At 43.5% G+C, this 25,205-nt stretch overlaps 1 protein-coding gene across 1 annotated transcript in view; it reads left to right on the forward strand.

The window, feature by feature from the left end:
• plxna2 (plexin A2) overlaps nt 1–10,451 on the forward strand; it is a 135,491-nt gene extending 125,040 nt beyond the window's left edge. Inside the window, exons 26-31 of the mRNA XM_070910608.1 lie at nt 3,098–3,197; nt 5,826–6,016; nt 6,177–6,346; nt 6,529–6,741; nt 7,042–7,192; nt 10,356–10,451. Of these exons, the coding sequence (XP_070766709.1) occupies nt 3,098–3,197; nt 5,826–6,016; nt 6,177–6,346; nt 6,529–6,741; nt 7,042–7,192; nt 10,356–10,451 (921 nt within the window). The remainder of the gene's footprint in view (nt 1–3,097; nt 3,198–5,825; nt 6,017–6,176; nt 6,347–6,528; nt 6,742–7,041; nt 7,193–10,355) is intronic.
• The last annotated feature ends 14,754 nt before the right edge of the window (nt 10,452–25,205 follow it).

Raw genomic sequence — 25,205 nt, forward strand, 5'->3', positions numbered from 1 at the left:
GGGAAGCGTTTCATCACACCTTCTTTCTTCTCCACCTCCCCCGTCTCTGTCATCTTGAGACAGGGGAGTGGTAACCTTGCTCCTTCGGGATAGTATCCGGGCAGTAAGCAGGGCTCCCAAGGAGATCCACGGCCACATGAGTCAGACTTCTTACAGACTTGAGTCACTTTGGAGAGAGGGCAGCGTTAACAATTCCCATAAACAGGACATTATCATGAACTGAAGTTGTCAGACTGCTTAGGTTATTTATGATGATTCAAATTGCAAACAGACCCGCACTGTATTCACTGGGGCACTGTGTGAGTAATTACATTGATGATGTTTGACATAGTGTTGATTTATGACAGGTGGACTGTGGCTTTCCCAGCATATTAATAATTGTTTGCGGGGACACATCGGCAGCGTGTGTTTTTTTGTCTGGAATATTATTCCTAATGTGCAGATAAGTGACAGTAAAGGGCGGACTGCTCCCGCTTTCACTTTGGCTGAGACTGCATCAAAATAAAAAGTAAAGTCAGTTTGGAAACTTCCGTCCCCTGCTGCCTGGTGACCTCTGTCTGTCCCCCTCTCTGCGGTGAAGGATCAGGGAGAGCAGACACTGCTGGCCACACCAGGAGAGCCTGCCAGCTAGATCCTGTTACCCACCTTGCAGACATCACTTGGGGCATTTTGGGCTATTTTCAACAGCTCCAGACACAACGGATACTACTACATTGCTATCTGTTCATTAATCTAATAGTGTGACTGTCTTGGCTCGCTGATCCCCTTTGTAAACTTGAATACAAACCTCTTACGAGTAGGAATATGAAGGTGAAGGAGTCTGTCTGAGTAAATATCTCTAACAAATAGTGTTTTCCATTAAAAAGGAGAGACATATTTGATTAATCCTGCACGGCTGCTGCACCCAGAGTCATATCTCTAATAGCAACAATCATATTATCTGTTTAAAACCCAACTTAAATTCCATTATAAAGACAGGCATTTAACTCTTCAGAGGATTCCTTGCTTGTGACACCCAAGAGAGAGTTATATTCACACACCTAACATTGCACATATGCAATACAGGTTGTGTGTTTCCAAGCTACTGGGCAGAGTCGACTGGTAATGATAAGCATCATGATCTTAGGGCATGAGACCAGGAGAGATGGGACACCAAAGGAAAACAGGCTAGGTCCGGGGCTATGGGTTGTGTGGGGAGGGTTGAAAAAAAGAAAGATAGAGGCTGACCACACTCTGCTGTCTGGTCGGCTCTGCACTGTCTAATGGAAGGTCTTATCACAGGCAGGGCCCACAGCCCTTATCACACCTGCCCACTATCAGCCCCACACTGGATTATCCCTGAAGGGCGAATCTGCACGCCTTCAATCATTTACTCTATCACAAGGACCCATCTCTGCTGTAGCCTCTCTGTCAGCCATAAAAAAGCAGAGAGAAAGAGGGAGAGATGGAGGGAGGCGTAAAGGAAAGGGGGGACAGAGAAGCTATTTCATGCTCCCCAGAGAAAATGTATCACAGGAATAACAGTGGAAACTTCACGGAAGTCCACGTTGTCGGTGTATTAGAGTTGGTCCGTGCATCGTCGGCCAAGAGGCGGCTATAGGATGGAGAGGCCGTAGAAATTAGATTTAGGAAAGCGGAGACAAATGAGAAGGAGGTGAAGTGAAAGAGAGAAGGGTCAAAGATGCCGGTCGTGGGTTGGGGGGTGGGGGTTAGGAAGATCATTTTTCATTTCCCTCCAAGAGGCCGCGGCGCTAGAGCTGCGTCTTTTAAGAGGATTCCTCCAGATCTCATTCCCAGTTTCAAGTGTCACTCCAGTGTGGCCAGTGGAGGCCAGATGGCAACTCCAACTAATAGCACAGCCAAGATTAGTTAGGAGAGGGCGGGAGAAAGGGGTGAGGACGAGACTGAGGCTCTCGAGAGCAAACTCTGTAGTGTCCATCCCAACATCCACTAGATTGTTTTCCAACAAGGGATGGAAAAGAGCCTGTTCCTGCTGAAGCTAATGAAAAGAAGAATTTTCTGTTTTTCTATAGATTCTTTGAGGTATTTCTTTTGGAGCCTGGCATTTGCCTTTTGTTTATTTCTCCACTAGAGGCTCATCAGTTTTTCTTCTTCTGGGTCTGAGGCAGAAATCCCTCCTCAGGGTGGGCTCTAAATGCCAGCCAACAAGCTGTTTGTTGTTTGGGCTCTCAGAAAAGAAGCACAAGTTTTGTTTGCTGTGTTTTGTGTTCTTAAAAGATGGTGTTTTGGTGCACTAACATTTAGTAGCATTTCAAAGATTAATTACAGTTTAATTGCCATTTCATGATGAATCAATTACTGATGAAAGATCTCTCTTAAGAAACAGATTTTAAAACCATCCTTTTTGAATGTCGTTTGCATCAGTTTTTCTCAGCTTATCTGAAGTGACTGGAGCACGTCACACAGGGCCAAGAGCCCTTTGTAAATATAAACCACAGTGGGGGGAAAGGATGAACCTCAGTGTCTGTCTCTTATTCATGACACACCATCTTTTACACAGCCTCTTCTCTTCGTCTTTCTCTTTGACTCTGACTCTGTGCTGCTCTAATGCTATTATTATACCTGCGTACCCCATTTTCTTTAAGGGTGTGAAGTATACATGAGATGAGACTTTCAGCGTTCTGGTCTCTGTCTCTCTCTGTCTGACGGTCTCTCTTTCCCTTTTCCTCTCTCTCTCTCTCTCTTTCACTCCCTCTTAGCATCTTATCCCAGTTGCAAAGCTTACATCATGTCTCTAATGTTTGTGAAGGGGATGACAATGACAGTCATGTTGAGTACAGCCATCATGCAGCCACAGCACTCTGCCCTGCTGAAAAAAAGCCAGAGGGCTGTGGTAGAGAACAGCAGGGAGCACAGATATGACAGGAAGGGATGGGTTGGGTAGGGGTATGGGATATGTTTTGCTTATGTTATTCACCAAGGGCCTTACATTTCCTCACGTAGTCTACACTTTACTATAACATTTTTCAAGAGAAAATAGCGTTAGAATAAACACCCATACTCTGTTCTAAAATGTGGAAATCACCAAAACGTTATGATACCAGCAGATTCATGTTATATGTGTCTCTTCACACAGGTGTCAGACCGCTGCGTTGTGGCCTTGGTGCCCAAACAGACCTCATCATACAACATCCCTTCCTCAGCCAGCATATCCCGCACCTCCATCAGCAGATATGGTGAGTCAGTAGACCTGATTGCTCTTTTCATACCCTTGTTGTGGCTTTGACATTGATTGCAAAATGCCATACAGCATATATATTAGGCAATTATGGACATGCTTGCAGGCTTATTCAACAGTTAATCAACAGTTAATACCATGCAAATGTAATCTTGCTGCTCTTGTTGCCTCACAGACACATCAAAATGCCTTTCATATTAGTTGTTTCAGATATGAACAAAGCCAAATCCACACTCCCCAAAGCTATGGTCAGCTCTGTTTGGAGCCGCTCTTCTTTTTGCTGCAGAGGATTTTTTTTTTGCAACCTTTTTGCAATCTCCAACTGTGTGTGCCGCAGTTCGCTTTACAGTTCAGGTCCCAGCTCTGTTGGATGGAGCAAGAATGGAAAGAATACAGAGAAAAATAGATGAGGAGGAGGGGAGAGTGAGGGATATAGCCATTGTTTGATTTTAAAGCCATAATATAATTATAATGAAGGTGCATTTTGTGCAGTACACAATGGGCTGCTACACCTATGTCCACACATGCATACGGTACATGCAGTACCTATACACACATGCATGCAAACACACACACACACTTCAGATTTGCTTGCAGTTTGTGCTGCTGGGTGCCAAATCTGGTCCTATGCCAGACACACACAGCAGCACCAGGCAACTTGTGATTGCTAATTATTCTGTGTGAATGATACTTCACACAAACAGAAAAAGATAAGTGAGCATGGCCAATTATCAGGATTGAGGATAGAAACGTGAACACCGCCTTGAAACAGCCTAACACAGAAAAAGAGCTAACAGCATCATTATCCCGACATACCTGTGGATGCCCCGCGTCACAAAAGACCTTTATCTTGTGCTGTAGGATAATGTGGAGTGACATTCGCAACATGCACGAACTGATGAAGATTGTCTATGATGACCTTTGGAAGACTACGGTGCACTCAGTCATTACTCTCTTTCAAACATATGATAGACCAAATAATGCAAAAGTATAACTACCAATGTAACAAAAGGGAGGAACCCTTGCCTGCATTGTGATGTTGTTTTGATATCGTCACCCTGTTTGAGTTTTACACATTGATCGTGGAATTGCTCTCAAATATCGTAGTCATAAGGGATTTTTAATCTGTCTGCAATGAGCAGCTGAGAGGCCGTACTCTCTTGCATTCTTCTCTTTACTCTTTTTTTGTGTGTGTGCGAGTTCTCAGGCACTGGAGTTGGACGTGCGTGGCATAGAAAGCAGAGGCTCTGCTGGCATGTGCTTGTCCTTCATCAATCATGGGTTGGCACAGCAGGCACAGCTGCACCTCGACACCTGCTGATGGATTCATACCAATTTAACGTTCAACACTTAGCATCTTGACTCAATTTACACCACCAGCGCCCCCCCCCCCCCCCCCCCCCTTAAAATCAGCCAGAGCACACCCCCCCTACTGTCTGGCCGTGTCGAAGAGCTGTGGGCTGCAGCAGAAGAGGGAAGGGCCGTGGGTCACTGCTTAGTGTTAAGGGAGTTGGGAAAAGGACGAAGGTCCTGGAAGGATGGAGGGATGGAGTAGTGACTGGATTAAGATGGGATTTGGGACCTCAATCCACCCTGCACACAGGCATATATATATATATTCAACCCCCCCCTACTCAGGCCCTGTGCCTTAGTGGCCACTCCAGAGGCGCAGGTTGGTCTCATTTGAAAGGTGTAAGTGGCTGTATTGGCAGCAAAAAGCTTTGTTGTTCAGCTCGGCCTTTGAAGCAAAGTCCGAGAGATCCTCATTGAGATCCTCAGATCCTGATTCTCTAGAGAGCCCAGCAGCCAGGAGTAGATGCCGGCTAATTAGGGAAACTGAAACCAGCATCATTCAGACTGAGTGAAGAGCAAGGAGGCAGGAACACGAGAGCAGAGACGAGGAGGACGTATGGATGAAGGAGGTTGGCTTCGGTGCTTAACAAATTACGGATCTTTTGATGCATTGATCGGAGTGTGACAGGGACGTTTTCAACATGGCGTCGGTACAATGTGGCAGGGAAGAGCCAATTATGAGTGCTTTTAAGAGGAGCCAGGCACGAGCATGTCTCAGTCAGTTAGGCAGGGATTGTATAAAGAGGGAAAAGGGAGAGAAAATGAGTGAGTGTAGAGAAGGAAAAATGAAAACTATCACCAAATAATTCATGACAGGGAGAGAAGAAGGAAACAGAGAATAAATATGTAGCGTTTTGTAAATACCTCTGCACGCTGTGTGTGTTAAGACAAATGGCTGGCAAGGTCTTGTTTTCACCCATCTCATGTATCATCTAGGATCCAGTTTCAAGAGGGCCACTACTAATCAATGCGACGCCAGGGACCACAACTTCCCCTCCCTTTCATTACTTTGCTGTTCTATGAAATTATCCACCACTGCAATTTCCTTTACAGCATGGCGTAGAGCAGGAGGCGAACACAGAAGATTTGGCTTTGTAATGAGTTACAAAGAGATGGAAATTAGTGGGAAGCTGTGTGTATAGGAGGGCTTATGTGTGCGGGTGTATGCTTCATTTACATGATGATGCGCCTAGGGGAAGTTTTTGTAATCAGTCATTTAGGCTTACTGATAATTCTGTATTTTTCTCTTCTTTTTTTTTTCTCTCCTGGACAGACTCTTCATTCCGCTACACGGGCAGTCCCGACAGCCTCCGTTCACGTGCTCCCATGATCACCCCTGATCTAGAAAGTGGTGTGAAGGTGTGGCACCTGGTGAAGAACCACGAACATGGAGACCAGAAGGAAGGAGACCGCGGTAGCAAGATGGTCTCTGAGATTTATCTGACCAGGCTGCTAGCTACCAAGGTAACATCAATACTCTCCTATGTGTCAACATGTCTGAATCTATATAGACATTAGCACATGCTTAGTCGTCTTCGACATTACAGCATTCAGGCTGTGTTTTTGGGTCAAGCCTTGTCGTTGCCTATGAATTGCTAATCTCTGTGCTCTCTCCTTCTGCCAGGGTACATTACAAAAATTTGTCGACGATCTATTTGAGACGTTGTTCAGTACAGTTCACCGAGGGAGCACTCTTCCCCTCGCCATCAAATACATGTTTGACTTCTTGGATGAGCAGGCAGACAAACATGGCATTCATGACACAGACGTACGTCACACGTGGAAAAGCAACTGGTAAGGGCCTTTTTTTAAAGACACAAAAGTAACATCACGTACACTAGGTCCTTATACTATGGCATAACTGCTCTAACGTCACATAATAACTGTATTTTAAGCTCAACTTGCCTGATCTCAGAGGATTCACCGACCAAGTGAGATTTCATCTTTTGCTCATTCTCTTTGTCTTCATCTTTCAGCCTTCCATTGCGTTTCTGGGTGAACGTGATTAAGAACCCGCAGTTTGTGTTTGACATCCATAAGAGCAGCATCACGGACGCCTGTCTGTCTGTAGTCGCTCAGACCTTTATGGATTCTTGCTCCACTTCAGAGCACCGCCTGGGCAAAGACTCCCCATCCAATAAGCTGCTCTACGCTAAAGATATCCCCAATTACAAGAGCTGGGTAGAGAGGTAGGAGCTGATGCACACGCTTTATACACCATTCTGATCCGCTCTGTCACATCCTTTTTGTATCCTCTTACAATAAAAACCGGGATCTTCGGGAAAATTGATTCATAATTCTCTTTCTTCTTGCCTACATTTCTCAACCAGATTCTGTAAAAGCCTTTTGAGAGTGACTGTTACCAGATATGCATTGTTAGTGAAAGTGATATTATGGCTCAAACATTTGACTATATAAAGAAGTTAGAGCGATTACATTGAGTCAGTGAGAGAGTGATGACAAGCGTTGCCCCTCGTCTGCGTCCTCAGGTACTACGCTGACATCAACCGGCTGCCAGCCATTAGCGACCAGGACATGAATGCCTATTTGGCAGAGCAGGCCAGACTCCACTCCACAGAGTTCAACATGCTCAGCGCTCTCAATGAGATCTACTCTTACGTCAGCAAGTACAGTGAGGAGGTAAGTGATATTTGCATACACGCGTTGCACTTGCACACACACCTAACATGAGCACAGTTGTTTTGGCATTGTATTGGCAGGAGATATGATAAGTGTGGTTGATTGCGAAATCTTCAAGAATCAAAGGTTCATGCAATTTACAAAAGAATCCTGAGGGCACAAAGAGCACAGGAGTATGTAAAAGAAAGGTTGTGGTGGGGAAAAGAATCATCTCAGTGACTGCATCTAAAAACAAAACTGAGAATTGAAAGAAAGAAAATGAGAGCTGCAACTATAAATGAACACAACATATGACTATCTTGTAACACCAAACAAACAGAGGATATGAAATTGTGTTTTTTGCTAATTAAATGTGATACATTTACTTCTGTATTCTATTGAAACATCATCCGTATCAACACTATCTCCATCCTCCTCCTGCTGCTCCATTCTGCTCCGCTATCTCTCTCTCTACCCCCCCCCCCCCCCCCCGTTCTCCTTTCTCATTTATTGACTCCTGTTGCATTAATAGTAGAAGTTCCTACAAATAGGTTGTATTATAATGTAAAGTATAACAGACTCAGGTGACCTTTAAATGCCATTAAATGTTTTGGAGTGTTGTTACTGACTATTTCTGTGCAGCATAATTTCTTTTCTGAGCTCGGTGATCTCAGATAAATCCCTCATATGAACTACATACTGGGCTCCTTCGCTTGCAGATTTCACCTGGAGGGCAGTCCCAGGCTCTGATTGCGTAATGAGCTGCTGCCTTAGTAAATCAGCCGCTAATTACAGGCAGATTGCGAGTGCAAATTGAACAAAAGGCGTGCCGCAAATTTGCCCCACACTTTAATGCACGTATATCTTGCCCTTGGTGTTCCCAGACCGTTCATAACTGGCAAAGGTTAGTGAGGTCAGCTCATAGTCTTCAGTAGACTTCCCCAAAGCCCAGAGGTCTAGTGAGACCTGAGCTTAACAAGGCAGTGTGTCTGATCTGTAGAGTAGAAAGGGAATGTCTACAAGCTCTCAGCATGCTGCTCTGTCCTTTCGCCTGTGCTGAGTGAGAGTGGGCTATCTGTTATATAGGGCTCTCATGAGCAGAATCATAGGCAACACACACACACACACACTGTCAGATCACAGGAAGTGTAAAAAAGGAGGGAGGAAGATAGGGAAGGAAGCGAGAGAGAGAGAGAGAGAGAGAGAGAGAGAGAGAGTGCATTTATGGAGACATTCTGCTTCTAATGTCAGCTGCTCCTCTGGGAAGCATTAGCCTGACCTTTATGTTGGACCACAGTATCTCTCTCTCTTTCTCCCTCTCTATCTCTTATTTTCCCTCTCCCTCCTTCCTGTTCATTCCCTCTCTTTTACCCATTATCCAGTCAGCTTCCCCTTTGCTCTCCATGAATCTCATAGACTCCCTTTTGCTGCCTCTGCAGTCGTCGCTGTCTGATGCACACATTCATATAGACATATGCAAACACACTCATTTTGCACACATACACGCTACACATGTACCCCATCACTCCTGCAGTATCTGCTTTCTCCCAGAGTGCAGTGCGTAAAACCTCGCCCAGCACCGTTAGCGGTTGCTCATTCTTACTCAGCCCTTCACAAAAGGCTGTGTGTCAGGCTAACCAGGCCAGAGCTGCAGCCTACTTAAATGGATTTGGGAGATGACAGTGGGAGCTGCACCTGCATACAGTGCTACAGATTAATAATAGATTGCTATCGGGCCCGATGAGGAGGAGGAAATGCTCTGCCTGTAGCTGCCAGCCTTTAAGAGCACTTAAGCAGATGAGTGGAAGATGGTTGGTGGGCAGACAGATAGTGTGTTCTGCAACAGGACGGGCAGCAAACAAAGGTTTGGCAAGCTATGCAAAAAAAAAAAGAGGACAAGAACGTTGCTGACATGTTTTCCAGACAAGAAGCAGCCAGTTAACTTTTACTGCATAAAAGGTTGTAGAGCTACCAACACACCAAAACTAAACCCCTCAAAAACTAGAAGCATGGATCTGATGGACTGAAGGACATAAAGACTCTGGCACCAAAATGACATTCCCGTCACTTGACACATGAGACGCCTTATAAAATGTTTGAGAGCAGAAAAATAAACATAGCTCTGTTTGGGTTTTTTTTTTACAGCAGTGGATAACTTGTGTTCTCAAAAAAGCTTGCACAAACCAGATATTTTATCAATATTTATGATTGATGTTAGCCTCTGAGTGACCCTGAGTATGAGTGGCCAAAGGCAATGAATGAAGAGTTTGTTTAATGATCATTTTACAACACAAGGTTGTATAATGAAATATATGTTTGTAGTCCCTTTATGCTACACACACACACACACACACACACACACACACACACAGACTAAAAAACTAATTTAGATGTAGTGATGGGGATGAATTTAAAGTCTCCCAGCCTGGGGAGAGAAGCTGCTCTGGAGCCTGGTGGTACGGCACCAGATACCTCTTCTATATCGCCAGACGGCAACAGCAAAGAGGAGGAAAGGAAAAATACTTAAGTAATCTAAAATGTGACTCAACATGGATAAATGGTACATTTTGGGAGTACCAGTGTATTATTTATCTCTTACCTCAGAATATTTTTAATGACATATTACATAAGAGGGGTCAATTAATTATTTTGTTTGCACACAGTAGCAAACCAGAAACTATATGTTGAAATAAAGGCTGCTGCATTTGAATACAGAGCTCCATATCAAAGGTGATGAAGACGTGGCCCATATCGTAGTTTTTTTTCTGCTTTGCATTCATATTAAAGGCCTTTGCCATGTGTGGTGGTATCACTCTGACATAGATTCATCCTGACAAGGCAGACACTAGATGAGAGAACGAAGAGGGGAGGCTGTCTGAATCCCTTTTGAACCCGACTTGACAAATGCCAAATTTACAAGAAATGGGCTCAGAAGATAAAACGGGAAAGGCTAATACACAAACACGTTGTCAAAGACGAAGGCAATGATGTAATTCTTTTCTTTTTCTTTCATGTGATGTCCATATGGGAGCCTAAAAGAACAGGCTTTACTCCATGAAGAAAAATACGATACTGAAATGTTATCAGATCTAATTCTATACATTATGTCATAACCAACAAGGATGCAGTCACAGCATGTATTTTTTATGGCTGGTATTTGACTGCAGTTTTTTCTTCTGATCAGATCACGGCGGCCCTGGAGCAGGATGAACAGGCGAGGAAGCAGAGGTTGGCCTACAAAGTGGAGCAACTCATCTCTGCAATGTCCCTCGAGAGCTGAGAGTGACCCCTACTGAAAGAGAGAGACAGGACCACAATCTCTACAGGACCTCCCAAAAAGGTCCCGCATTACTTACCTCTCATCGTGGGAGCCAGAACCATGAGCCAGACCTGGGATCTCTCTGTATCCACAGCCGGACAGACACACAACTGCTTTAGTTTGTAATTCTCCAACCTCCTTCCATGACGGCACCAGCTAAGGGCCCACAGACTACAAAAGAGGCCCTGCAGCTGGAGCTGATAATGGCATAAGGAAGGAACATCAGCAGAGAAGGAAACAACATGGCTTGTATTTATTCTTTTGTTTGGTTCTTTTTCTCAAAGGATATTTTCTCTCAGTTTGACAGGAAATTGTATGTTGTGTGTGTGTGTGTGTGTGTGTGTGTGTGTGTGCGCGTGTGCGTGTGCATGAGTGTGTGTTTGCGTCGTGATGAAGAAGACTCCTGCAGGACTGTGAGAGCAAATGGAGAACAGATTTATTCTGTACTCGGTCAGAAACTCGCGTCTGAGTGTGTAATGGAGACGTTAAAAAAAAGAAGCAGAAGAGCAGCTCTCATGTTGGACAGCTGAGTTTGCATTCAGATTTCTCAGATTTTATTTTTGTACTTGTACATTTGAATATTATCAGTTGCAGTTGAAATATCCACCCAGGATCCCATAAATGTTGTTGTATAAAGACATAAAGAGTGTAACGCTACATCAGGGTGGTGTGGTAGTAAAACAGGTCCATGTCCTCTCTCACTCCTTCCCTCCTCGGACGTGACACACCTTCACATGACACGGACAAAGCCTCTGCTCTTTATCCAATCAGAAGTGTACAGGAAAACTTGAAACTTGTGCTCATTATCTAAGAGTCAATGGAACTCCACTCACGGTGGTCACGGTTCAGCCAGCATGCTTGCACCTAAACTGAGGATGACGGAGATGAAGTCTAAAGTGTATTTAGGAGGTGACCTTAAATCAGCATCACTCTGGTGTCCAAGGCTTTTTTCCAGCAGTTAGGTCATCTGTGTACGTACCGGTTGATACTTGCCAATCAGTGTATGTGAATGTACAAATGTTTTTTTATTTGTTTGATTGTTTGTATGTCTATTTGAGTTTTGCAAACAGAAAGAGGCTCAGTTGAACTGAGCTCCATAGATATTTGCAGTAGCTCGTCAAGTGAACAACTCCATTTGTCCGTCCTGGCCCCTGCCCATCCAACTGCTTCCCAAACATTATTTACCCTAAATCACTTTTCTGCTAGAGGAGAGTGTGTATCGCCTGCAATGTGGCTGTCACTGCTGTGACTCCGCTGCTCACACAGTACAGTACGTACAGCTAGCAGTTTGTAGAGACCAGACAAGAGCAATTGGTGTCTGTAGGCTAAAACTCTCCATTATATAACCACACTTTGTATCTCTTTGGGAACTTGATCAACTTTATGTGTACTTTGCATGCATGCTATCACACATCGGAAGTGTTCTAAGGGTCCATCTTTGATTTTATCAAGTGCCAATGAGGCCATGCCAGCTCTGGTTGGCTAGTTGAGAGGTTAGCTGATGGGAGATCTTATCCGACCACCACCCATGTCCTCGCACAGACAATAAGAAGCCTAGCTGCGTGGGTCTAGTTTGACCAAGTGCCAAAAGATCCTGTTTCCTATCAAATTGTTCAATAATGTGTCAAAAATCGGTTTATGCTTTACAGCGGGGGCAAAGCTCTCATATTGGAGTGTAGAGCCGGTTAAAGTTGAAGCTTACATAACTGGAATGGTGAGTTCTGAAACTCTTGAAAGGTACGAAACATAAGCAGGAGAGGAGCAGAAGGCGAAAAACACTTGGACGTAAAAAAAAGAAAACGAGTATGTTTCATGTTGTGTGGATGGGTCTCCCGACTAAAACCAAAACGTCACAAGCTAAAAGGCTGATGTAACCTTCCAACCTTCTAGCAGGATGACAACAAACTGTAGAGTCCGTCCTCTGGATAGGTGATTTCATTTTCTTCCGAGATATATGTTTGCTTGTTGTTTACATCAAGTACTTGAAAATAGGTAGTATTAAAGGTTTGCACAGTATACTGCAATTGTGTGTGTTGAGAGCATGACAAACACCAGTAGTGGGTGAAAGGTGCTTCTTTTCTCCGTGGCCTTAGATACCCACCTGCTTAGTGTTCCTGATCTTATTAGTCCTCGACTCGGGCACAGTCCTTTCCGTGCTTCGGAGCCCAGTGGTTTCTCAGTGATACCTGGCCCTGGCACTCAGCTGAGAACTGTCTTAGCGAGATAAAGTAAAAGGAAAGGTGAAGAGGGTACGGCCTGGCTCGGGCAGACATTGCCTCGCTCAGCACTCGGGCTCGCCTGAGCTGTTTGAAGAGAAGTGTCGAGAAATGAGGAGAGAGGGAGAGGTAGAAAGAGAGAGAACCCCTTTAGCTCTAGTTTCCTGCTCCTGCTTTGAAGCTGCTCTTTGATCTGAGTCAGTTGTGTGCACAGTGTGATCAGGAGATGGAAAGAAGAAAAAAAAAAAACATCAAACTAACAGGCAAGGAGAAATGTAGGATGAGGTGATGATTGACACGTTATTACTGTGTCCGGCCAGTGGGGGCAGAAGTGGGAAAGAGTAGTTGTAATTTGTTCCCTCATCTGAAAAAGCACCTTCTCACTCCCTGACCCCCTAGTAAACATCTGTTGGTACACAATGGTGCACATATACAGTACATACACAAAACATAAAGCTTCTTCCTTTTGATTAAGGTGTCTTCCCAATTTCAGCGAATAGAATTGTATCCTCCTCATACCTCACATTGCTTGTATGGAGTAATGCTTTTTATCATTTCAACAGGACCTAAATGCCTTTTCCTTTTTGCAAGGGATGAAATGTATGTTTATTAGAGTCTTTCCAACTCCTAGATGAGCTCCCTTGTATTCAGAATTGTGACGAACGTTATCAGAGGAGACACAAATTGGTTGAGAGTGGCTTTGATTTTTCTCTCAGAGATCATTTATATCAGGATGTTTCCTTTTGTCGTGTGTGAGATTTTTTGCATGCATTTTAATTCACGCTTCATTTCTGCCTGGTATTCCATATCGATCCGCGCTGTCATTAGTCTAACTGCAATTCTTCCCTGAGAGCCCATTTGTACACATCTTAAATCACATCTGAATGCACCTTTTTTTTTCCTGTGAAAGATATTTTTTTTTGTTACTTGATATAGCTTGTTTCCATGCTGTACACTCATTTCTGGGAAAATTTTAATTCACTTTGAACTGAGAAGAGAAAAGTTTGTTTACTCTTTCTGCAGTGCAGAATCCCCATTTGACTGCCAGTTGTGTGAGATATGGATAGATGCTCGCAAACACAACCTCATTTCAGCTCAAGCTGATTGCTAATTGAAGATGCTTTGTGCACTTTTTTGCTCTCAGTGTAACGTGTTGCCGAAGAGATGGTGTTGTGGTTTTGACTGGCACGTGTCATTGTTTATACAAAACAAAGCATTTAATCAGCTTTTTTTTTTTTGCTTCATGGCATCAGACAGAGGAATTGAAATCCAGATCAATGTATTACTCTCAAGTCAAAATATCACCAAGTATAAAATGAGTATCCTTCCATTTTAAACACATTGTAAACAAACCCTTTGTAGACACTGGAGTTCTGTAAAATAGTAATTACTGGCAATGATGATGATGACGACGATGATGATGATAATAATAATGGCTGTCTGTTCTTCTTGTTTTATAAAAGTGTTGTGAAAATTGTAAGAAACTTAAAGTATTTAAAAAAGGTTGTTCTCTTGTTTTTTTTTTTATTTGCTTTGGTTTTGTTATGATAATATATTATTGTGTACCTATTGTAAATATGAAGCACACCTATTTTGCAAGCCAAGGATTCACTTTGTACTGTTGTTATATATAAATAAACTTTGCTGGTTAAAAATTGCATAGAGCCGAAATCTGTATTCATGTCATTCATTTTTGTTGAGCGACCTCCCAGTTTAGGCAAATAGTGAAGAGGGAATCATAAATTCTCCCCGGAACTAAAGTTCCCATAATGCTTTGGGGGACGTAAACAGGGAGTATAATGTTGCCATAGATTCAGCAAGGCACACATTACATAGCCTATATTTCTTTACATTTTGGCAAATTAGCACCATTAAGTATGCCGAATTATCTATTAGAAGTTCTTGTTTTCAGTGTACCCATGTGTGTACAGACAACTGCCACTGGATGACTTCCATACTGAAGAAAACTTAAAAATGTGGTGCTTCTCAGGCAAGATCCTAAGTCGTAATGAGCGTCTTTTTTTCAACGATTTCTAAGTGGATTTATGGACGTTTATACGCGACGGACATCGGAGATGATGATATCCTCGGACTGTGTAAGTCTCACTGAATATAAAAAAAATGTGTATTGTGTAGCTTAAATACTGTTGATCGGCAGGCCAAACTACAATAACCAAACTGATGTTTTCAGAACACCTGCACACACCTGTCCCTTTCAACACTCGCAGTGCATTTACCTCAAGTATCTCTCCCCACCTCCTACAACTCTATAGCATCACAATCTCTGTCCGAAGATGATGCCAATGTTTGGCCACTGTCGGGCACATCCCCAAACACATCCAGTACGTGGGCGCCAGGTTCATCCTGAGATCCTGCATTTCCCACTCACTTCCTGGCGAGCGGCTAACAAAATAACCCACGGCTGTGAAATGCTGAATTGCGGTCGTTTGCCTTCATGCAAGTGTGTGAGCTCAGACTGGGCTCAGCTTCTCTGCGCCACCACAGTGGGCTGCAATCACATTAGGTTGCTAATGGAGGTGTGGGTCAGTGTGTTTAGCTGGAATGAAATGAGGTCAGTGATTTCACAGAGGATGTCTGTGGATGACCATTGAGGCACAAGCGCATACGGTCCACTTTTTGGATGCACCTGTCTTTTGTTACAGAGTAAGCCGTAGAAAAAAGTAAGTGAGTGGGCAGAGAAGCAGGAAGGAGGTTCAGGTGCCCATTTAAGTAAATTCAAAACACTGCATCTCTACCAGCATATTCTGTAATAGCCATCACATTGTCATTGTGATTGTTGGCTGTTTTCATCGTCCACACTGTGAGAAAAGAAATTCTGGCAACCATACCACCATTATGCACCACATGAATACCTAACAGTATAATAGGCTACCTGCGGCAAAAGCAAAGATTGTGGTCTGACCAAGTTTACCGAGACGGAGTAGTGGTCTAAACGATGCTTCTCAACTTCCTGGTGCAGCCAGTGTATCGAGCAATATGTATTCTATATATTGAGTCCCTTGGCCACCCCTGCTCCTGTATTTCCTCTGGGGAAGTTCTAATCCCCGCTGCTTCTAATCCTGTACTGCTGAGACCAATTCAAATCCATGCGGGACTTAACGCCCTGTAATGCCTTTAGAAGTAGTTGCATAAAGCTGACATCCCATTCGTTCTGGGTAGGATTCTCAGCGTGGATTACAAGGCAAATTCTGAAATAATTAATGTGAGTTGGCAAAAGAGGATGCCAGGGGTGATTTCAGCCCCATTTTGAAGAATGGCCGGGTATTAATTTCACAATGAAACAATCCCTGACATCTAGTGCTTCTCATTCGGATCCTGGATGTCTTTGTTTTGCCTTTGCCACAGTTTGAGATCATCTTGAGGCAAAGTGAGGCAAACCACAGCATCGGGGATTTGTACCTCACACCTGTCACTGTGTAGCCTTATATTTGATTATGAAGAAAAGTTTCAGATTACCACATACTGTGGTGTCGGCAGAGTCGCACTTCTGTAGCCGAAAAGCACTCGTACTCTAGGTTAGATTTATGGGCGACAACTCCGAGTATCCTTGAGCAAACACCCCAAGCTGCATCTGATGAGCGCTTGGAATAATGTGGTATGGTACTTCACACCACACCGTTTATCTGAACTCCATTTATCATCTAAGCATGTAAGTCATAGGTTGTATCTTAAGGATTCTGCTCAGAATCAGGCACGGCCCTATTTGCAAGGACAAGTCTAGCAATAGTCATATATTTTTATTATTGTCAAAAAAGCAGGCCATGAATATAAACTATAATTTTTAGCAACATTACTGAAACAGGAGTAAATAGTGCATTTGTTGCGGATTAATACACATATGGTGCACATACCGTAGGATTGACTCAAAATAGTGGCCATGTTCATCATAATGAACAACATGTCACCTATTGCAACAGTGGTTCTCATTGATGGGTTTATGGCAGAAAGGAATAAGGTATATGAGGCTTTGGATACACAAGCAATATTTGTTAGTATAATCAATTCATTGTTGGTTTTTAGTCTTTTCAGGGGGTTTGTTGACAGTGATAAAAATATCACCAGGCTTATCCTTTAACAACGTTTGACTTTGATATTTCATGAGTACAGTCTTAAAGAGTAAAATACAGATGAAGTCTTTGTACAATGTGGACGCTGTATTATTGCATTACCTCTGGCTGGAGATCATAAACCCAACTTGTATATGTTTCAAAAAGCAGGTGTATTTCTTACTTAAAAGACACAGTCCAGATTACTTACATCACTTTAATGCTGTTGTAAAAGGCTAACTATGATGTATGCTTTACTCTATGTAATTAGGTTGGAATGATTAATGTCTGCTTAAAATGTCTGGTAAACTTAATTCATAACACAATTTAATTTGACGTGTTTAAATTGACCTGATTGGATGTGATGAAGGAAATGAGTGACCGGAAATGGGAGGAAGAAAAAAATGCGATACAGTCCAAGACACGGGGCAGGAGAAAGTGCAGGTAAAGAGACAAAGACCCCTTTCGACAGGGAGAAGACATAAGTAGCAGCACCGAGGCTGAACAGAACACAAGAACGAGATGCGGGTGGTGGAAGTTGGCCGAAGGGAAATTGTGAAAGAATGTGTATCCAGGTGTCTTAGCTCTCAGCACAGGCTCTATTTATAGTCGGGCTTCCTGCTGTTGGGGCTGTCATTCTCAGTGTGCTCTGCAGCCTGTCTCGCCTGCCACCCGCTAGCCTCTCCCTCATTAGAACTCTACAGCACAACACACGCCGGCCACGTCAGTGGGCGCTCTGCATAATTCACAGGTCAGAGACTCATTCAGCAGCATGTGTTAGCCTCACACACACACACACACACACACACAGGCACAAGTCACACATACAGTAAACAGTATGATGTTTGAAAGCAGCACACACATGACAGGTGCAAAATCAGCAGAATGAGACCTTTGAATTATGCAAACATACATGTTCAAGTGAAAATGGAAACGGCTATGAATTAACTGCTTCTCTCATGCATAGGCGTATAGAAAGTTTCCCACTATATTTACAAGTTCTTTCACTTTTCTGAGCACTGTGACTGTCCCCATCAGCAGGCGAGGCCGAAGATCAGTGTCTTTCTCTGGACGCGACTTGTTCCTGCTCCCTGAGATGGTAATGAGGCTCTCCCAGCAGGCCCGCTGACAGCCTCCTGTTGTGTGGCCTCGTCTCTTTTAGCACCGCGCAGCAAAAACAAAGAGGTGGGTGGGTGGCGTCCATTCGACCCAGTGCCCCCAGTCCACCCATACCAACTGTGCTTCCAAAAAGTGCAGGCGTAAGTATTTTTCAGCTATGCAAATGCGCAGGGACATTAAAATACACAAGTGCACCCTGGAACAGGGTTGTGCTATGAATATGAAGTCACAGAACTGACAGAAATTGATTTGTGCGTGTGTGTCTGTGCACCCTGTGTACCCACACACACACTCGCACAGTGACACAAACTCAACTTCCCTGCTGCTTTCAGGCGCAGGGTGCAGGTGAGGAACGCCTGCCAAATTTCCCTAGCTGGAGCACTCGTTTGCATATGCAGATGTTAATTACCACTGGAGCTTGTATGGGCCAATCAGCAGGCTGCTGGAACAGCTTGTGCATCTCGCTCTCCCCCCACAGGTCGCCGTTTCCACCGTTACTCCCCTGGCTGATAATAAAGATAATCACCTCCGATTTCCTTCATGGCTCATTTTCTCCTGCTCGCTTCTGAAAGGCCACAGCGCCGCTGTCTGATTTTCCACGCTGAGCTCTTATCAGCGCGCCAGGGCCAAGGACTGGGGCCGGGGCCAAGTCTACACACCACCTGCCACACACTCACCAGAGGGGACAGATTCGTTCAGTCAGGGTCTCAGATATGGAGGGGTAATGAGTGCGAGATTATCCATCCGGTATGGTGTAATTGTGGTTGGAATAAAGGCCTGGATGAGGGTAAGGTCATATCAGACGAGATCAGGTGATGGTTGTTATCACACAGACTGACAGGGTTGAGCCTGGCCTGTTCAGTTAGAATGAAAGCGGGTTTTCAGAAACCTTGAAATTAAGACTTAGTCCACTAAATCAATAGATAATATCCATCAGATAGTTCAGAATGGTTTATTCTAAGCCCTTTATGGTAGTTAAAATGTCCAAAAGGTGATTCATTAGGATGTTTAATACTGACTTCCATGATCTTTATTTGTCATTACAAAGCAACACGTTTAAATTTTTACACTACTCTTAATCTCCTTTAACCATAATCTGTTGTCATTAAACTTGCCCTGTTGCACGCTGTATATCCAGTTGATACCTCTTAAAACGAGCCATCTGTTATGGGCCCATACAATAGATCCAATTCCCGCTCACTGTCTCCCTCTCTCTCTGCCACCCCCCCCTTCTTTCTGTCTCCGTCCTCGTGCTCCCTTGAATCCATTGTCCAGATAGAAACGTGCCTGGGATAGCAAGGGCTCGCTTTCGGCACACTTCTTTGAGAATTATTTAAGGCTTAGGAGTTTCTGTGAAATGAATATTTGATGTGGAGAACCTGAGCGTCTCCCGACGAGCCCAGAGCAACACTTCAGAGAACGACTGGGGTGAGGTGTATAGCTCCCTGCTTCAAAACACACACACCAGCTCATTCACTCATCACCATACCCCAAAAAGCACTCCAGACGTTTTATGGTGGGTTATTGAATGAAAAGGTCTGCATCGTAAAGTCTGGAGGCTGTCTGATCTGATCTTGGTTCTTTTATTTGCCATCATCCTTTACTCATTGGCTTAGTTTAGTTTTCTTCAAGGTCCCTCACGATACTATTTTTTTTCTTTCTGGCATGCATTACTCATGTTCTCATATTTTCCTCTGGCTCTTATTTTTTTTACCTCAATTTATGACATGTTGACAGGTTCATGGCATGGCATTAGTCAACTCCATATGTTTTCTGTGGCCAGGATTTGGGAAGTGTAACACAAGAGGATAGCTTTAGTTTTTTTCTGTTGCCACAAGAGTGCAGAGTTGAGTCATTCATAAATCTCGTTGCCCTTTGTGACAGGCATGAGACGGGATTTTAAAAGCCTGGTCCTGTAGTGCCATCTCATGGTTCGTTGTGTGAAATAGCTTTGTGGTCAAATTTCCTTGGAAAATTAAGTACAAATGGAGTACAGGAAACAAAAAAACACTTGCAACTGTAAATTTCAAGTAAATAACAGCTCAAGAAAAGTAATTTAAAAAAATCTTTAAAATAATAATGATAATAATGTTTAACATCTGTTTCAACAACGTTGTATTTGAACTTTATATAGATTTTAATGGGGCCCCTAGAGACCATAATATCAGTCAATACCCAACTTTGGCAAAAAAAATGTTACAACTGGCTAGAAGTTTAATACTGAAAGACTGCAGACAGTTTGACTTATGTTAAAGTGCTCCAGAGATGAATCGAATAGATAGATGTAATGAGAACCATCTGGGCAGCCGGCTCTCTAATGAATTAATCCCACAGACCTTATCTGGCCATGTGCTGCCAGAACACACACAGTTTATTATGTACTTACAGGATGCCAGTGCTATGGTGGGGTGCTCTCGTGTGGCGTCGTGCAAACAGCAGCGTTTCATTTTCTGTGGTGCTTCTTTGTTGTGATAGAAGAACAGTCCTGAAAGTTAACCATTTCAAAAACAGGATATTAATGTGACATCAGAACAAGGACTGTTGATATGATACTTGCATTTTTGTCCCTGTTCTTCTCCCTCTTCGTCTATTTTTTTCTGTTGTGGCAAATAAACCTCAGAATAGTTACATAACTTGGACATTGAGGGCTAATAAACGATTGCTCAATATAATTGCAAAAACTGGAATTACAAATCCAAAGTACGTGGCAGTAAATAAAAGTTTTGGAATGCCTTTCGAAGTACTTAATGCCTTGGTCTCATTCTCTGCGAGTGCTTCCCTCTGCATCAATATGCATAGACCCTTAATAGATACACTCAAAGAAAATCTGGATCAGGGATTTAAAGCTCCTGGGGTTATGAATGAGAATCTCTGAGACCCAAAGCACTCCCAACCTTCACATCCCTCTCAACCTTGAGCATAAATCACTTCAAGATGTCTACCGAGCCACCCAATCAGAGCCAATTAGGGCTAGTTACAGGCCTGTGGAGTTTGCCCTTTTCAAAAAAAAAAAAGCAAGGGAAAGGACGTGAGGAAGCTGGGGACGAAGAGGAGACTCAAAGGGTGGTTGTGGAGAGACAGAAAGTGAGACAGAGAGAGAGAAAAAGGGTGTCTGTCTGTCTGTCTGTCTGTGTGTGTGTGTGTGTGTGTGTGTGTGTAGGTTAGTGAGAGGACATTGAGTTTTGTTTTTAACATGCTCTCCTGTGAGTCGGGAATTTCCAAAAAGTGTTGCAATTGTTGCCATGTTTTCTAACTTCCCTCGCTTTGTTCTACATCTGATCATACGTGTCCGAGACTGAGTATGCATGATTGTCTGCTCATGAAACCGTTGCACACAGTATGTGCGTGCGTTGTGCATTGGGCTGGGTCAGCTGGGACCATGGGACTGATTTTTATGAACAATAGGAGTAGGCTCCCTCCAGAGGGGAGTGCTAAAGATGAACATCTGTATGGCATCAAGGCAATGGAGAGAATGAAGGAGAGTTAAAGGTGGGAGGAGAAGGAAGGGGAGGATTTTTGGCATTGGACTCTGTGTTTTGGAAAGTACAACAACGCAAAACCTCTCAATCAATAAAGCAAGCAGGTCATGCATATCAGCACTAAACGAATAAGAGAGGGAACATTTCTCCAACTCTACGCAAGATTATCGAGATCCGTGCATCAAAGATTCAGTTTGTTGTTCCTGCAGGATAGACAACAGTATTTTGTGTGAAAATCTTGTTTACACAGAAACATTCTTTGGGTTTCACAGAATGTGATGTAATAACAAAAGAGTTTGAGGCCCCTGTTATATTAAGTGTTTGCTTCTGTCTCCTCTGTGTTTTCTTCAACAGGGCTTGCTATGGTGACATCATATCCTGAAAGCTGTCGTTGTGGCTTCACGTTTCGTTCCTTCTTCTTCTTCTCTTTTTTTTTTTTTTACATTAATGGGTGAAGTGGGATCAAGTTCTTCACTTAATTGCCGGGGCTGAAATGCTCTAACTGATCCCAGCACCATTAGATTTCCTCTTAACAAACTACATCTTCATTGTTCGCACGTTTGAGCTACCACAGAGTGTGATATGCTCTACTCTGATCAACTCTCCAGAGTATTCTGCAGAGATCTGGCTGCTGTGTTATACTATGTTGTTGCCTCTATTTTGTCTTCCTGTGTTGCTCTTTCCACCCAGCTCCCTTGGTGAGAAACTGGACCCTGGTGCTGCCCCACCATTACGGTGCGGAAACACTAGGCCAGGTCCGTTTCACACGCTCTTATGTAACAGACGTGGAAGGGAGGGCATCGTGATAGCACGAGCAACAGGGTTAAGGGTGAATAATATAAATACATTTCCATGTTTGTCTTTGAGTGGTTTGGGGTCATCGCTGGGTCTGTCTGCACACTTCTGGACACACAGAGCAGGCTGGACGTCTGGCTGTTAGGACACATCATGGACAAAGAGAATGGCAGGAAACAGAAGAGGAATGTAGATGCGGGAGTGGCGATAGATGGGTAGGTCAACAGGATGATGAGGGGGGAGAGGAGTCCATCAGACTGAATGGAGAAGCACCGGCAGTGTCATCGCACAGACAGGGAGGATCTTTCATCGTTTCCTCCACTTCATTGGTCAAATCATTACTGATGTCCGCACCTGGGAAGTCGCTCTGCATTTACCCTCCTAATACACACTCCAACCCCGCTCACGAAAAGGAAAGTAGGAAGGCCTCTTAACCAGGAATGTGTGTTGATCCTCAGCGGTGGGTACACGTTACATTTACTCCATTACATGAACCTGAGTCATTTAAAAAGTACAAAATCGAGAGTAAAAGAGTAGTTGTTTTGCAGACTACTTTTAACTCTTACTTGAGTACATTTAAATATATGTACTTCTATTCCATTATACTGTCCCAGATTACCTCACTTTGAGCTCTTTTAATGCCACATTACATTCACGTCAGATTCTTCCCAATTGCCATTTAAAAACAATGGATAATCAACAGCATTAACAAAACAAATAATGTTTAGGTTCAGGTATTAAGTGAAAAGCAGAATGACTCTAGATTAATAAAGGGCAGGTTCACAAAAAAAATAATTATTATCAATTATTTTCAGGTTTTACTGCAGTCTACAGGGAAAGCAATATCTTAGTGTTTCAGCACATGATATTGTGACAGAACAGTTGCACAGAAGAAGGATACAGAGTAAAGAAGGACAACACCCTGGGCAGAGACACAGATGAGGGAAAATAAGGTCACCTCCAGGACTATTATTGGGAACAGCAACAACTTAACCACCTGATCTCTTGCAATGTTCTCAGATTCATGCATTTAAGTAAAATATGAGCTTTTAATGTAATCAATATTAGCCCCATATTTATGCTGTTAGCCTGTAAAGTCGCACGTCAGTCATGCTCCTATGATAGCTCCATCCAGCTGGCTCGAAGACTCAAAAAACACCAAAAAATAAAAAATAAAGATACCCAAACAGATCCCTGAGGGTCAGATTCTCTGCTACCATGTGCTGATCCTCGTGATATCCTGGCAGTGCCCCCCTCTCATTGCACAGATATTCTTTGTGCATTTAAACCAAAATAAGTCAAATGGTAAGATAGGGAGGGTGACTAAAGGGGTGAGACGGAAGGGAGAAAGAGATATAAGTTAAATCGGGAAATGCTCCCCTGCCAGGCTTAGCTAATCAGGATTCTTCAGCTGTAAACACACACATGCTTCGCATTCAAATAAGTGTTAACTGTACTGTGCAAAGATAATCTTCCACAAACGAATATAATGCCAGAGGAGCAGTTGGAAGATGGATGTGAAAACATGGTGAATATATCCACATATTTATACAACTCCGTCCAGTTTACTGGCCTATTACTTTTAATGAGGTTTTCACTGCATCATGTTGCATTATGTTCATTTACTTCTATTTGGGCAGTTTAAGGGTTAATCCACCGTGTTACACCACTTCATAATGACTTTCTAAAAGTGTAATTGTATTTTAAATATAATAACTATCAACTACTTTTGAGATGTAAAAATCAGGATATTAAGAAGGTGAGGTCGTTTTTAAATCACAGCGGTTTATTCAATTAATAATTTAATACCAATGTCACATAACACAGTTGTTTGACTCTAAATTTGTTCCCAATCTGTGACCAGCAGGAGCGCCCTTTCGCAGACACCAGCCTGCCCTTGGCTTGATTCGGCCACATATGGCTGCATTGTTTGACAAGCAAGTCTCCAGACAGTCCTCGAAAGCCCTGCGGTGGGACCGCAGTGCTTCCAGATGTGGTCTGCCTGGAACAGCCCATCTCTGTGCGAACATGAACAGTGAACACCCGGCATCACACTCCTACAACACACCGCACATCAGTGCAACGGTGTGTCACTTTCTGCTGATGTGGTGTGATTACAAAATAGCATGTGTTTTGTCTATGATGTCAGTGTGTGTGTGTTTTACAGCATTTGAAGAAAGAAAAAAAAAAAGGCGTGTACAGTACATGTAAGCGTGCATGTGTGGTTCAATGGATGACTCACTATGGGCTGTTAGTCATCTGTCCAGGGACACACAAAACCGGGGCCAAGCGTTGAGTGTGACGCCATGTGCTTTTACAGGCCTCTAAGCTATGAACATAACATGTACGAGGCAGGAGCAGTGCTTCCTGCTGACCAGGTGCATCTTTTGATAAGAGACACACTCATCTTCTTTAACACCTTTCTACCAATCCTGTCTAAGTCAAGCTGAAGCCTGCTGTGTTGCAGATAACTGTCGACATAGGAGTACTGCATCCGCAAGTGTTGAGCCAGTGTGCTCTCTTTTCATAGACAGACCGCTGGAAATAGCTTGTATTTGTACCTTGTCTACCAGAGCATCACCTCAAACTTTCTGCAAATGCAGTTGTGCATAAACAGCACAAACGTCTATGACAGAGTTCCCAACATTTTCACCAGGAAACAAAACTACACTAAAGATAAAGCTCAACAGGATGTCCAGTTTCACCAACTAACATCTCTTTATCTCATTCTGGTGCTTGCTGTACACAAGGACAAGGGAGGAGGCAGGGACAGTTGCACTGGGGGAAACGGGTTAACAGCAGGCAGTTAGAAAAGGGGTGTGGAAAGAGCAGAGAGAGAGAGAGAGGCCAAAGGAGTGGGGCCATATAAAGAGCAACAGAACACAAGCCGGGCTTTATCCTGCGTGTCTGTCCCGCTCACTTAGACCTCGCAGGAAACTCCCAACTCCCCCCGGCCCTCACACACTCACTCATTATCACTTACCACACTTTTTACTCTCACACACAGTCCCACCGGCTTGCCGAGTCTGACCAGAGAGG

This window comes from Enoplosus armatus, chromosome 8, assembly GCF_043641665.1.
Source record: "Enoplosus armatus isolate fEnoArm2 chromosome 8, fEnoArm2.hap1, whole genome shotgun sequence".
In the NCBI taxonomy this organism is placed as follows: Eukaryota; Metazoa; Chordata; class Actinopteri; order Centrarchiformes; family Enoplosidae; genus Enoplosus; species Enoplosus armatus.